At 43.5% G+C, this 15,798-nt stretch overlaps 1 protein-coding gene across 2 annotated transcripts in view; it reads left to right on the plus strand.

The window, feature by feature from the left end:
• LOC130107283 (TSC22 domain family protein 3-like) overlaps positions 1-6,310 on the plus strand; it is a 51,170-nt gene extending 44,860 nt beyond the window's left edge. Inside the window, exons 1-3 of one of the 2 annotated variants that reach the window (XM_056273811.1) lie at positions 3,580-3,942; positions 4,681-4,732; positions 5,563-6,310. In XM_056273811.1, the coding sequence (XP_056129786.1) occupies positions 3,818-3,942; positions 4,681-4,732; positions 5,563-5,847 (462 nt within the window). In that variant the 5' untranslated portion in view covers positions 3,580-3,817 and the 3' untranslated portion in view covers positions 5,848-6,310. Of the gene's footprint in view, positions 1-3,579; positions 3,943-4,680; positions 4,733-5,562 lie in introns of those variants that run through there. The other variant, XM_056273819.1, reaches the window with a different exon arrangement.
• Positions 6,311-15,798: the final 9,488 nt, after the last annotated feature.

Consider the following 15,798-nt stretch of genomic DNA (forward strand, 5'->3'; position numbering starts at 1 on the left):
AAGCTTTACAGCCACACTCCACCATACATTTTCAATTCTCAGAATGCAAGATAGTATGTACGGCTCATACTAAGGAGAGGAGATAGAATACAACAAGGAAGGCTCCAAAGTGGACAGAAAAAAATCAGTAGTTCTGTTTTTTCCAGAACCGCAAACGTATCAAAAATTATAATCCCTAATCAGAGAATCTGCTTTGTCGGTGAATGCATAGTTCTCTGAGTCAGTGTTATACTATATTAGCACTGGCTTTCATGCAGGGGACATCTGATGGAAAGTGAGGCCCGTCGCCTGGCTTAATATTGAGTCACTGGATTTGGCATAAAGGCCAAAGAGGTTGGGCTGGTTAGTGCGCTACTGCGATATTAGGATATAGGACATGTGTCAGTTTGCCTTGAAAGAGCTGCAGAGGCCAGGATCTGTTAATCATCCGTTGTTTTTCCCTGAACATGCAGGTACAATGCCGTCGCCACATCGTCAAACTAAATCTGCAGTCTCTGTGTAGTGGATATGGGTTGTTGGTGCCTGATTTGGCTTGCTTGGGTTTGGATTACAGTGATTACAATAAACTGTGTTTAAAGATAGATTTTGGGGGGGGGGGGCAGCACGCTGGCGCAGTGGTTAGCGCGGTCACCTCACAGCAAGGGCCTGGGTTCGAGCCCCGGGGTAGTCCAACCTTGAGGGTTGTCCTGGGTCGTCCTCTGTGTGGAGTTTGCATGTTCTCCCCGTGTCTGCGAGGGTTTCCTCCGGGGGCTCCGGTTTCCTCCCACAGTCCAAAGACATGTAGGTCAGGTGAATCGGCCGTACTAATTGTCGCTAGGTGTGTGTGTGTGTGTGTGTGAGCCCTTTGATGGCCTGGCGGGCCTGTCCAGGGTGTCTCCCCGCCTGCCGCCCAATGACTGTTGGGATAGGCTCCAGCATCCCCGCAAGGATAAGCAGTTTGGATAATGGATGGATGGATGGATGGATGGATATATTTTGGGCAGCAGTGTGGTTTGGTGGCTGAAATCATCCCCCGACTGGAAGTCCTGGGTTTGATCCCCATGCAGTCATTCCCGTTGTAAAGTCCCGGACCAAAATATAAATCACTACGTGTTCCAGCAGCGACTGCACCGGCTGGCTAATGCTGCACACATACCGGCGGGAGGAAACTTAGATTCTCTTCGAAGCATTTGTAGAAAGTAAAATGCTGAAATAGTTACAAGTTTAGTTTTCCTTGTGACCAGAGAATGACATGTAACAGCAAAGTTACATAAAAGTGATAGAAAAGGAGCCAAAGAAGATATTTTTTCCCCCCTCAAATCAAACTCGGATCGACTTGCTCCCTGCATATGGCTAACTAGCTGCACAGAGCACAGCAGGAAGGGTCTGCACCGTTGGTAGCTTGTATATATTCACTTCGACTGAGCCATCGCCATGCAGTCGGTCTGAGGGGGATGGGGGGCTATTATCGTGGGGCAGGGTGATCTAACTACACCCCATTGCCACAGCAGGGCCCGTTATTAAACCTGGCAGCTGCACCGTCACAGCACGAAATCCAAGACGACAGGCACTATGGGCCCTAATGCCCACTCAATGTGCTTTCTGCTCCATCTCATTAGGCAAACCAAAAGTCACTCTTTCCGCTCGAATTGTTTTGTTACGTAACAAACCCCTCTTTCCTCTTTGCAACATGGCAGACCTTGCCGGGATGCCAGTTTGAGTTTGGTTTACCGTGCAGAGACTGAGACCCAAGATTATCTGTATTCACTTAAATCTTGCCCTTTTTACCCATGACACATTGCAGCTAGAGGGCATCGTAAACATAGTAGGATTTTCAAGTATGTAAGATGTATTTAGGTCAAATTAATCATGTTTTAATGTTCCAGGCAAACAGGTTGCTGATACTGAATTGCAAAAGAATCCCCGGTGATTCTCTAGGCATGACATTTAATTGATTTATTACCCAGAATGAGTAAGAGAAGTCGCGTCAGTACTGCAGGGTGTAAAGCGTCTTTTGCCGGGATGCCACAACAAAAACAACCAGGAGTGTTGCTCAACAGCAGTCAGTCCTCGGGAAAGGATGCCATGTGGGAACAAAGAGGAGCAGCTTTTGCTGTGCTTTACACTCTTGTGGCGTGTCACACATTTTTATGTTATCACGAAAGCGGGACAATTGTTTTATTCTGTCACACATACCATAGCATCCAAACGATTATATGAGGTTAAACCAGGTTTTCCCATAAATTTGTTCACCACACCACTTTAAGCTTGTCTGCCGATATCCTCTGGGGAGACATGTTGATTTGGTATTTTTATGCAAAGATGTGGTTTTGAGAGGAATTGTACTACAAATTACATCTTTTTCATGCTTTACGTTAAGATGAATTGTGATTCCGTGCAGGTATTAAACAATACATTGTCAGTCCATTGTTTTATCTGGAAATGTCCTGAGAGCTGGTAGTTCCAATTGTTGGTCTGCAGGCCCACATTTTACAGGACAAACATCCGCACTTGCTTTCTCTGGGGAGGCGAGGGAAGGAACATGGAAAATTCCTTAATAAACATGGAGTTCTGAAACACGACCCATTGGGTAATCAATAACTTGACATGCGAGTTAGTGTGATGCACGTTTTCACCACTAGAGGCCGATAGAGTTCAGAAAAGACAAAAAGGAAATTTACCAGGGGGAGAGGATGGAAAAGTACCTACTGTAAACGAAGGGTTCCCCCCCCAAAAAAAACACGAGAGGGGGATGGTACAATATTTGCAGTCGTGAGCACACAAAAAAAAAGTGAAAGGAAAAAAATTTCGTAGTAATCACAACATCGATCCCAATGCAAGCAATGGCAGTCCACACTTCTGAAGCATGGGCAACGACAATGTTTGCAGGCATTTTTTTCTTCTTCTTCATTTGTTAAGGTTTTCAATAGGACAGCGAAGGAATTCGTACATGTGTCATATTGACGCGTTTTATGTTTGTCCCTTTTATTTTGCATTTCGTTGGTAGTTAAAATGAAAATCAAATGGGGGTAGTCAAACCATATGGCACCTCATGCGGTGTGTGTAAACTTTTTTTTTTCTGTAGCCAGAATTGGTTCATCTTTTGAATGAAAAAAAGAAGATAACAGACCGCAGAATACATAATCACTATTTTTACGTTATATGGAGCAGATAAACAAAAAAAATGCATAGAAATATACTCAAAACCTAATATTGTAATATGTTATGCAACCATATTACAGGGTTGCTAGAGACTTATACTCACTGTTTTTTATACATAAATCATACACGTACTGACTAACACATTATACTGGTATTATTACATTACTAAACTTTAGCACCAAATTTGGACATTGTTGAACAAATCGTTCGGGTTTGTCCAGGTTGCGTCTCGTTCGTCTGAATTGATTTTGCACAACTCGGTTTGCAGGTCAAGCCGCTGCAGCGGCGCGCCGGCGGGGGGAGGAGCGGAGTTCACCAAGGGGACAGACGCGGTATAAACACGCCGGCCCATATTCATTTGACTAATTTATTCAATTTATGCCGCGTCAAATGACGTCAGAGCCCGGTTCACTTTTTATACCGGCCGGTGGCAGAAAATAGCAGCAGTCGTTTGTAAAACCTCAACGAAGCTCCAGTCACACGCAGCCGCCGCCGCCATAACAGCAGCACCAAGCCCGTCCGCTGGAGTCCGCGCGTCGTGATTGAAGCCGAAACTGAAACCCGGATCTATATTTTTTGAAATAGATACAAATATATATATATATATTTTAGAAGCTGACCACACCCAGTCGCAAACGTGGCGAGAAGTATCATCCAAACGAGTCTGGTACTCAACATGAGCACGGAGATGTTCTCCAAAACGCCGATGGAGGTGGCCGTCTACCAGTTGCACAACTTCTCCATCTCCTTCTTCTCCTCGCTGCTGGGAGGAGACGTGGTGTCGGTCAAACTCGACAACAGGTAACCCAAGTTGCACCGCAGTGCCCGCCGGGCCTGAATGCGATGATATTAATCAAGTCCGTCGGTTAATCAGCGAACCGGGGGCTCGAGGGCATGTCGTGTAATAAAATAGGATGCGCGGCGTTGTACACGGATCACATGTCTTGTTAACGGATCGACATGCGAACTGTGACGTTACAGCGGCCGATGTGGATACCCGACGGCAGCGAATAGGCCTCATCTCCAGCTATAGGCGGGCGCGTAGGCCTGCTGCGCGCAGACAATGGAGAATGGTGGCTCTTCAGATTAGAAACGCCGATCTTCAGAATTTCTAACGCAGTTGTTTTTTTAAACTACGCTGCAGCGTTAATAGACTGCTGATCGGAATGTCGGTCGTGTTTTCTGTGTCTGTTTGGACTTTGCACACCATTAGATGATGTGCGCTGTGGTCTTAAGTACGGCCATAAAAGAAGGTCGCTGGCTGCCTTGTTAAATTGTAACCCACTGACTTGCACCAGACTCGTGAGGTGGGTTGGACTCGTCACTCACTTGCTGTGCCATAATAGAGATAGGTGTACTTGGGTGGGATGTGGACGAGCGGTTTCTCTTTCGGTCCCCCCCCCCCCCGTTTGTTTTTCTTGGTGTTAATCTGTTGAGTAATGGACACATAATGAGCCGAGCGCCGTTGCGGAAGGGATGTGTTGTGTTGAGATTTTGGATAAATTCGTTTACAGTCTGTTTTTCCTCTCCTCTCTACAGTGCCTCCGGTGCTAGCGTTGTGGCCATTGATAACAAGATTGAACAAGCGATGGTAAGTTGAGTGAGCCCAGCAATTTAGTGAACTTTCACACCAGACCAAAATCACATTTGAATATGGTTTGAATCATTTTTGAATGATTCAAAGTTCAGTATCGTCTCCTTGTATATTGAACCACTGACTTCTATGGCAGACAATCTAGTTTCCACCCCACCTCAAAGTGACTTACAAGCAGTGTGCATTTTAGGCATGTAATGTTTTTGGCCCAAGAAGAACACAATAGTGTTGCAGGACCAAATCCTTGTGTGATCTTTATATATATACATCACACCTGTCATACTATTAGATTTGCATGTCTTAGAGCCAGCGTTACACAGAGGTACACAAACTCTAATCCTCACCCAGTGTTCTTCAAAAGAGAAGGTACCATCCTCTGCAGCTTTAAGCTGATCTGTGCAAGACCATCCCCTTGCCAATACAAAGGGAAGCGGTTGGTTGTCATGTGCATGTAGCGTGGCCCGCTGCACACTTTATACACGTGACAGACAAGTCAGAGATCTGTATGCCGCAGAGGTTCAATACTGGAAGCCCGAAAATGGGAGAGAGAACATTTTTTTGTGGCTTAGATTGATTGGAAAAATCCAGGGACATAAAGATTTCACTTTGTTGACATGTCATATCGAGCAATGAAATCATGTATGTCATTTACAAAACCCACAAATAACAGCCACAGATACCCACTAACTGGCATGTTGTTCTTAGAAAACACGTCTACACCTCAGTATACCTCCACACATGGTTCAGTAATGCAAAATGACCAGACAGCAGGTCTCTCATGTCTTTTTTTTTTCTAAATGCACTCTTTTCTTTCTCTCCTATGCCAGGATCTGGTCAAAAACCACCTGATGTATGCTGTGAGGGAGGAGGTGGAGATTCTCAAGGAGCAGATCAAGGAGCTGGCAGAGAAGAACAACCAGCTGGAGCGGGAGAATAACCTGCTGAAGAACCTGGCCAGTCCTGAACAGCTGGAGAAGTTCCAGTCGCGCATCCCAGCAGACGTGTTGTTACCGCTGGACAACCAGCCTGCACTGGTCACCTCCGACCAACAACAACAGCAGCAACAGCAGCAGCAGCAGCCCTGCACCCTAAGCGCTGGCTCTGCCGTATAAGTGGCTCTGCCTAGGGGCGGGCAGAGCCACTGCCGCTTAACAATAATGGACCTCCACTTTGACGTAAACGTTGTTAAGATATCGTCACCGCCGCCACCGAGAAACCTTTTTCGAAAAAGGAAGGAGTCGACGGAGGAGATGCCTCGGGGCTGTAAATGATCGATGAGAGACATAACAACAACTGTTGACAATGAAAAGCACAACACAGAATTTTTTTTTTCAAAAAAAAAAAAAGACGCTCTGACTTGTGTAGTCTCAGGCCCGTCTTCTGACGCCGTTAAGTCCTGTTTGTCGTAGTCTCTCTTTTGTAGACAAAAGCGCTGAGAGAGAGAAAGATGGATGGGTGTGGGGGGGGCTTACTGTACGCAGATGAGCGCTTGCTTTCAGACAGAGGGGAACTCTCCCCGCCTAGCCTTACTCTTCTAACACATGCAACCCTCGTTCTACCGAGAGAGAGAGAGAGAGAGAGAGAGATTGGTGGGGGTGGGAGGGGGGTGGGGGGGGTGATGGGGCTGGCCCTGTAGGCGCTAACTTGGACCGGGGGGAGGGTCCCCCATCAAAGGAGGCCCTTCTGAGACGGTCCTCCGTGTCTCAACACAGAGTTACATCATGTGGATCCGTCTGAGCTTTAAAAAAAAAAAAATGGAGTCAAGCTACCATAGTTTCATTGAGGACTGCTCGAGTAGCCACAGTGTGTCTGTTCATATGTTTATGTACAATTAAGCATAACACAAATAATTAAAAGGGCAAAATACAGCAACAGGGATGGAGGTGAAAGCAGTTAAGCCTTACTATAAGAGCTGGAGGACTGCATCTGTAGGCTCTGATCGGTCTACTGTCACGATTTGTAAAATGCAATACTTGTATTCTCTGCAGTTGGGGCTTGCTGCTTATTGGGGGGGGGGGGGTCCTGAATCCTGCTATGATTTCTTCTTTTTGTGATTCTGAACAAATTGTCCGTTTGTAAAATAGACTTACTCATTGATATGTAAAGATGATTTTTTTTTTTACGATATATATATATATATATATATATATATCGGGGTGTGATCAGCATATCTGCTCACTCCTCTTGTTTTCCTAGGTCTCGACTGTAAAAGAAAGCTTTGGTGTACATAGAAATTGAAACGTCCTGAGTTTGGCGTAGGGGAGACGGCAAGCGAGGAGCCGCTCGCCTTTTATTTGCTGCAAATGCACTCCTGACCTAAGCAGTGTCATACAGTACCTGGTCTCCTGTGTAACGTTCAGATGCCAACTTGAAAACAATGGCATAACGACAGTGCCTATATGTAGTAAGAGAGGAATACCTTTTCACATGGCGCTCTGTTTTTGTTCTAGCTACCAAAGACTTCACCTCATACTTCTAAAGACAAACAGAAGCCAAGTAAACCAGGACCATGTGTACAATTTCACAGGGAGAAGTCTTGTTTGCTAGCACTAAAGTTTTTTTTATTTGTTTTGTAAAGATAACGGTGTTGTTGCTGTTCTGTGTCCATGAAAACAGGTGATCACTATGGTGTATGGATACAAATGCACATTTGCAATAAACCTTATGTTTACATATACAGTATATTGATACGTTCTGCTTTTTTCTACGAGCTGGCTCAGTCCAGACAGCTTATGCACATACTATGGACCCTAAATCCGGGGCCTTTCCACCCCAAACTATACGAAATAGACCTACTGTACGACGATCAGCCCTACAAATAGGTGCCATACTTAAAGTAAAAAAATTCACGCATACTAACTCGGGTGCTAAAATGTACTCGCTAAGTGTATCAGGGAGGTGCGTGACACCATTTTCTGTGCAAAATGTTAGGCAGCATACAAATGAAAAGATATATAATTAAGCAATATCTTGTATAAAGGCCTTGCTAGTCAACTATCAAGGCCTTCATACATTGTAAACCTTAAGTACTGCAACTTTATTCGATATTTTGTGTCACTTAAGTGGAATGAAATGTGAACAAAACATGTTCGGCTTGTATATATTTGGGTAGGAGCAGTTGAGAATGCTTTGTCTATAGACGTTGACGCTCCGTTAGCATCCCATACAATGTAGGGAAAGGGGAAAATCATTAATAATAGTCCTTACAGATACAATATTTGTTTTCCCAAGCCTCCAAACATGATCCATCTCATTTGAGGGGAAGAGCAAACATTTTCCGTTGTTGAAACAGCCTGAAAGTTATTGACACTGCACTCCCAGCTGAGCATCTTCACGAGCAATTTCATTTGATTATTTCTCGTTCGGATTTACAAGGATATTTTGTGGAGCGTCGTATGTGATTACTTAAGTCAAATCCTCTGTTGCATTTTTAAACCGTGGGACAGCAGCTTGCAACTAAGGTGCGTTTTTTTTTTTGGAGGTTTCTGGTCACTTTATGCTCAGAAATGAGAACACACATGCTTTAACCCATCGGGAAATTACAGAACGAGCTAAGTTCCCGTCGGTGGTCTCACAAGTGGCAGTGAAGTAATAATAGCTAGCTTGCCAGCGGATTGGAATCTGCAAGAGAGGGAAAACATTTTGTTCTCAGTGGCGTTTCCCCTCAGACAAACTGGCAGCCAGTCAGTAAAGCCTGTGTGTAACTGGAGATGGTGTGGCTTCCCTGGTGTGCCGTCCAGGCCCAGATCCATCACTCGCTATGTACAGCCTTCAACTGGAGTCTTTGGAAAGCCCAAAACAACCATAGACAAGACATCAAGATCAAACACGGGGTCATCTCCTCCACCGCCTCATCTTATCCTGAGACCATTGGCTGTCTTCTCCCTTGCTATTAGTGTTGAAGGTATTGCAACAGCCGATTTTGTGCAAAATTTGTGGTCCTCATCAAAAAGCATGAGATATAAAACGTGGATGAGCCAAAATATAAATGCAGTGCACTGATGCTTGGACCGTGTCAAGAAATGTGAGATGGAGCTTTAATGACTCTACACAAAGTATGAGATGGATGTGGAATCAGACTTTTTATAGCTCCCCTCTCGGTACACGGATAATAAGCACCGTGCACTATAGTACATATCATGTGCACTTCATTTGGAAAAATCAGAACACAGCATCAGCCAAAGCAGGCGGCCATTAGACAAACGCAAGTTTTATAATACTCGTGCTAACGCCACCATTCATCAATAGCTATCTGTCAAACAAAGTGGAGAATTCAGCCAGTTGTGCGTATGCCTATTCACCTCAGGCACTTACACCTCAGATACAACCTGCAGACAATCAGCTTTGGGTTGAAACTTGTATTTCAGTGGTTTTGAGTTCATTTTGTTATTTCCATTTCAGATTGGTTTGGTAGCAACATGCTCAGATAATCTGGCTGTAAACCTGCAGTCTGTTCAGAAATAAAATGATAGCAATTAAGAATAAATGTAGAACTTTGCTCTTATTGATAATAGAGGTTTTGTTGTTGGGAAAAAAAGTTCCTTCATATAGTTCCCTCAATTTTGTTTGGATGTAAAAATTTATGGTTTTGGGGGAGGGATCCTTCCTCCTTGTGATGGACGGGCTCTCTTCCCAGGGGTCGACCCTGCCTTATGCCCAATGTATGCTGGGATGGATTCCAGTGACTCTAGTAATGGATGGATGGATATGGATCCTTCCTCCGACGTTCTTCCTGAGGATTCTCCCATTGTTTTCCCCCCAAAAATAATTTTTCTGTGCATTTTTTACTCATCTGCTTCGAGTGTCTACTAATGGAGCGATTCATCCACTGTCATTTACCGCACGGGTTCCCAAACTTTCTCATGCCGTGGCCTTCCGTGCTGATGCTTTTCAGCTTGGGTCTCACATGGGCGTCTTAATGCACGGGCTTACCGGGGGCTTAAGCCTCCTGGCCTCGGGCTCCGACTGAGGACCAGCGGCCTTGAGAGGGACATGTTTTCCTAGGCGGGATGTCAGGGTAGTTTAACCTGCTTGGTGACGCGTTTTTACACGTAAAAAAAAAAAAGTGAATCGAACCGGGCTTGTTTACAAGGCAGGATGTCTGAGCATATTAACTTGCTATGTGATGCTGTTTTCACACACTTACAAAATGAATAGAGCCATGTTCGTTAACAAGGCAGGATGTCAGAGCATGTTAACACGCTTGGTGATGCGCTTTTACGCATACAAAATGAACAGAACAAGGATCCTTTACAATGCAGGATGCTGGTACACGTTACCCGCTTTGCAATGCGCTTTTCCATATAAAAGATGAATAGAAACGGGACAGTTTACAAGTCGGTATGTCGGATTATTTTAATCAGCTTGATGATTCAGTTTTATGCCCCAAAATGAATTGAACTGGGCTTGTTTATAAGGCGGGATTTCGGAGCATGTTAACATGCTTGGTGGTGCAGTTTTCCAAGTACAAAATGAATTCAACCGAGATTGTTTACAAGTTGGAGCATTTTAACCAGCTTGGCGATGCGCTTTCATTCATAGAACAAGGATTATTTATGGGGGGCCTCCAAAACGTCTGTAGCCCCAGGGCCCAAAGTAGTGTTAAAGCGACTATGGGGTCTCACCAACTACTGTACTTTACAGCACCAATTTGTGCAGTAAAATAAGCAATACATTCTCATTATCTGGCAAAAAGTGAGATAATTAACGCTCCTCTATGTTGTTCATCAATGCAATATCCCCATTTTCAATCTTTAATCATGCCCTATTAATGATTCAATGAAGCAGACAATGCATGTCAAATATTATTTTAGAGATATTTTGGAATACAGTTAAATCATTGCAATGCTTTAATTGGCTCAAAAGTATTAGTGAGGCAATGCAGTTGCATACATTTTTGCCTCTGTATCCAAACCAAATGTGTTCACTGTGACTTCCCGCAACCCACCTGGCCCCGCGCTGCGACCCAGTTTGCTGTATCTACTGTATCTAACTGTCCCCTGGGAAGATCAGGTGGAGGAGGCGCAAGAAAGGAAGAGAGCCAAGTATGCAGATCTGGTAGCTGAGTGTCAGAGGAATGGGTGGAAGGCCCACTGTGAGCCAGTTGAAGTGGGCTGCAGGGGCTTTGCAGGCCAGTCTGTATACTGGGTCCTGGGACTCTTGGGGATTTGTGGGCTACAAAGAAAAAGAGCCATTAGGAACATCTTGGAAGCAGCTGAAAAGGCTTCCCATTGGCTCTGGGTGAGGAGGGGTGATGCGTGGCGTAATTCGCTACCTGGACACAAGTTAGGGCTGTGTCACTCGGGCGAGGGTGTCTGAAGTTAAGACCCAAAACACCTGATGACCCTGAGTTCATTACTGACGATGTGTTCAGGTTGCACCACATGGTGAATCCAAGAACTATCTACCGGTTTCTTACTGTGTGAATGCAAAACCTCCAAGACTGTATCTGTTATTTAAGGCTATACAAATAAACTTGACAGAAACTGGTCCCAGAGATGATTCACAAGAGGATTTCTTTTCAACTAATTTCACTGAAGAGGAAAAACAACTGGTTTAAACAACAGATATGTGGGCCATTTGTATACTGGAATGGCTGACCAAGAAGAAAGAAAGCCACTTTGACATTGTAGTCTTACAATAAATTTGTTGTCTGCATTTAACCCATCCTGTTGTATAGGAGCAGTGGGCAGCTGCAGTGCCCGGGGACCAACTCCAGTTCTTCTTTCCATTGCCTTGGTCAGGGGCACAGGCAGGAGTATTAACCCTAACATGCATGTCTTTTTGATGGTGGGAGGAAACCGGAGCACCCGGATGAAACCCATGCAGACACGGAAACAACATGCAAACTCCACACAGAAAGAATCTAGGACGGCCTGGGGTTCAAACCCAGGACCTTCTTGCTGTGAGGCAACAGTGCTAACCACCAGGCCACTGTGCCGCCCATAAAACTAATTCTCTGTGGCTTAGAAACATATCTATTGATTGTAATACAATCCTAGATGTAGATGCCACCTAAAAATGAGGTATAGATGGATGAAAACGATGTAATGTGAATTATATTTTGAAGGAATTTTAATGAACACTAATCAGTATAGACTAGAGTAGGAGCGAACTGTACATAAAATTACCAACTGCACATAGACAGTATTGAATTGTTGTGGCTCTGACAGAAATCATCCATGCCCTGCATGGCCTTGTGCATTGGTGTTGATTCTTTGCCACCTTATCTTTCACAACCGTCCGAGTTTATGTTCGTCACAAAGAGGCTATAAAGCCCTGCAAAAACATGGAAGTTGATAGAATGAATGAATGAATGAATGAATGATTGAAATAGGTAATGGTCGTGTTCGTGCATTCTGTGAAGCATTTTAACTGTTAAAGAGGGTGAAAAAATTCCGAGAGATTAAAATTTTGCGTTTTTCATGTTATGAAAGCAGCCGCCAGTGTGAGATTGCAGCATAGATTATGTTTGGGTGGGTGGCAGAACAGTCGGTTGTTCATATCAAAGAATTTGTAGTTCAAAACATTCCCGAAACAGACAGCCAACATTCGTTCTTTTCAACTCCAGCCTCAATGTTTACATGAGGAATAAGCTGCTATCTTGGAGGACACACACATTGTATGTGTCCACATGAAAACAAGACAGACCCAATGACCTCCTTGCGTGCAAACTAAACCACATTTAAGAACATTTAACCACACCTACTAAATTTCCATCCGAAGCAGATGTTTTTTTTTTTGTCATTATGCTTTCATTGCATAACACTTGCAATCCAACAAAACTGCCTGTGTTGGCAGCATGCTTGGAGCACCCAAGCAGGAAATCTCAAAGCAAGCTCCAATCTAACGTATAATTCCTGACCTGAGGCCTTTTCCTCACTTTTAATGTTTAACTGTACTGCATGGAAAACTGGAATTCAAATTTAGCCATGACCTGACTCACAATTTCCTTCTGTTTTTAAGAGGCCAAAAACAGATACATTCCTGTAGATGTTAACATTAAGTGTTCGATGGCATGTGCTCTGCAAATCCCAGTTTGCTGTTAAGCAGAGGCAAAATTAATGACTAAAAATGTTACTTTAAAACTGAAACATATGGGTTATGTCATTTAGATTATATGAATAAAAGTTTTTGACGGTGGCCCAGTGGTTAGCACTGTTGCCTCACAGCAAGAAGGTCCTGGATTCGAACCCCAGGCTGTCCCAGGCCCTTTCTGTGTGGAGTTTGCATGTTGTCTGCGTGGGTTTCCTCCGGGCGCTGCAGCTGCCCACTGCAGAGTAATGACATGCAGACAACAAATCCATTGTAAGAATAAAATTCATTGGAAGAATACAATGACAAAATAAAGTGGCTTTCTTTCTCTTCTTAAGTGACCATTTCGTCCAGAGTTGACAATATTCTACAGACACGGTGTCATTCTTTGTCTGCATGCTCTTCGGTTTTACAAAGTCAAATCCCACAGACTGATCAGCCTTTGCATAAAAAACAGGACGGTTTAGCCTTGAATCATGCATGACTAAGCTAACCAAGCCGCTACTTCACACTCATCTATTTATATATATATAGGGTAAACCCACTAATGCACACTATATATATATATATATATATATATATATATATATATATATATATATATATATACACACTACCGTTCAAAAGTTTGGGATCACCCAAACAATTTTGTGTTTTCCATGAAAAGTCACACTTATTCACCACCATATGTTGTGAAATGAATAGAAAATAGAGTCAAGACATTGACAAGGTTAGAAATAATGATTTGTATTTGAAATAAGATTTTTTTTACATCAAACTTTGCTTTCGTCAGAGAATCCTCCATTTGCAGCAATTACAGCATTGCAGACCTTTGGCATTCTAGCTGTTAATTTGTTGAGGTAATCTGGAGAAATTGCACCCCACGCTTCCAGAAGCAGCTCCCACAAGTTGGATTGGTTGGATGGGCACTTCTTTGAGCAGATTGAGTTTCTGGAGCATCACATTTGTGGGGTCAATTAAACGCTCAAAATGGCCAGAAAAAGAGAACTTTCATCTGAAACTCGACAGTCTATTCTTGTTCTTAGAAATGAAGGCTATTCCATGCGAGAAATTGCTAAGAAATTGAAGATTTCCTACACCGGTGTGTACTACTCCCTTCAGAGGACAGCACAAACAGGCTCTAACCAGAGTAGAAAAAGAAGTGGGAGGCCGCGTTGCACAACTGAGCAAGAAGATAAGTACATTAGAGTCTCTAGTTTGAGAAACAGACGCCTCACAGGTCCCCAACTGGCATCTTCATTAAATAGTACCTGTTAGAGCCTGTTTGTGCTGTCCTCTGAAGGGAGTAGTACACACCGGTGTAGGAAATCTTCAATTTCTCAGCAATTTCTCGCATGGAATAGCCTTCATTTCTAAGAACAAGAATAGACTGTCGAGTTTCAGATGAAAGTTCTCTTTTTCTGGCCATTTTGAGCGTTTAATTGACCCCACAAATGTGATGCTCCAGAAACTCAATCTGCTCAAAGAAGTGCCCATCCAACCAATCCAACTTGTGGGAGCTGCTTCTGGAAGCGTGGGGTGCAATTTCTCCAGATTACCTCAACAAATTAACAGCTAGAATGCCAAAGGTCTGCAATGCTGTAATTGCTGCAAATGGAGGATTCTTTGACGAAAGCAAAGTTTGATGTAAAAAAAATCTTATTTCAAATACAAATCATTATTTCTAACCTTGTCAATGTCTTGACTCTATTTTCTATTCATTTCACAACATATGGTGGTGAATAAGTGTGACTTTTCATGGAAAACACGAAATTGTTTGGGTGATCCCAAACTTTTGAACGGTAGTGTATATATATAGTGTGTGTGTGTGTGTGTGTGCATTAGTGGGTTTACCTTATCTTTAAAAGTTTCCACTGCATTTCCATTTTATTTCTAGATTACAAATAGCATTGATGGGCAACGCGATTATGCTGTAGGTCATTATAATAGGAGGTAGAGGTCACATGAATTGATGTATAGTTTTATTTTAGTAGACTTGCTTAAATTGGCTTGCTTGGCCCAGATTCCACCAGACGACCCATTGCTCTCTCACAATTAAACAGAAGTAAAAGCAAAATAGTGAAATTTCCAGAAAAGACACCTTTTTAACATTGTGTTATGTAACAACAGGAGCTGTTCTTGTCATGGAGTATAAATATGTGTTAATTTAGAATCGGACATTTGTCTTACATTTGACTAATGAGGGAAATTACACGGGTTCAATCAATGTTTTGAAACATCAAGCCTATTAATTGGTTAAAATTTAATGTAAGGTTGAAGGTAAAAAGACCTGACGAACTCACCCCCCCCCCCCCAGGATGTTTTTCGTTCTTCAGGTCGAGCATCTGGAACTGGTCAAAATGGTCAACAGAATATGTCTCATCACCCCGGCTGGGGAAGAGTTGACTCGGATGGTTCGGTTCAGTCTGTATCCAACCATTAAAGAACCATTAACGTGACTGACTCTTGTCTCGTGGTAGCTTGAGACAGAACCCATACAAACTTAATATACGTTCTGGTTATTCAATCTGTTTTCTCTGCACGCCAGCCATTGTGACTCTGCAAACAAAGAGGACTCGTTTTCCAAATAAACCGTCTTACTAGAGACCTATCTTTGGATGTTTTTGTAATAATCAACATCCATAGTGTGAGGTTGGGACAGACAGACAGACAGACAGACAGACAGACAGACGAGACAGATTCTTTGATGTATACTTCTTGAGGAAATTTGTTGCCACAGTCTGTACACATAAAAAGATACAAGTTCACCTCCATACAAGTTTATATACATGGTATATCCCCCCCCTTTTTTTTCTTCCCAATTGTACCTGGCCAATCACCCCACTCTTCTGGGCTGTCCCAGTCGCTCCTCCACCCCCTCTGCTGATCCGGGGAGGGCTGCAGACTACCACATGCCTCCTCCAATACATGTGGAGTCGCCAGCTGCTTCTTTTCACCTGACAGTGAGGAGTTTCACCAGGGTGACGTAGCACGTGGGAGGATCACACTATTCCTCCCCAGTTCCCTCT

The sequence above is a fragment of the Lampris incognitus genome, chromosome 1, assembly GCF_029633865.1.
Source record: "Lampris incognitus isolate fLamInc1 chromosome 1, fLamInc1.hap2, whole genome shotgun sequence".
Lineage (NCBI taxonomy): Eukaryota > Metazoa > Chordata > Actinopteri > Lampriformes > Lampridae > Lampris > Lampris incognitus.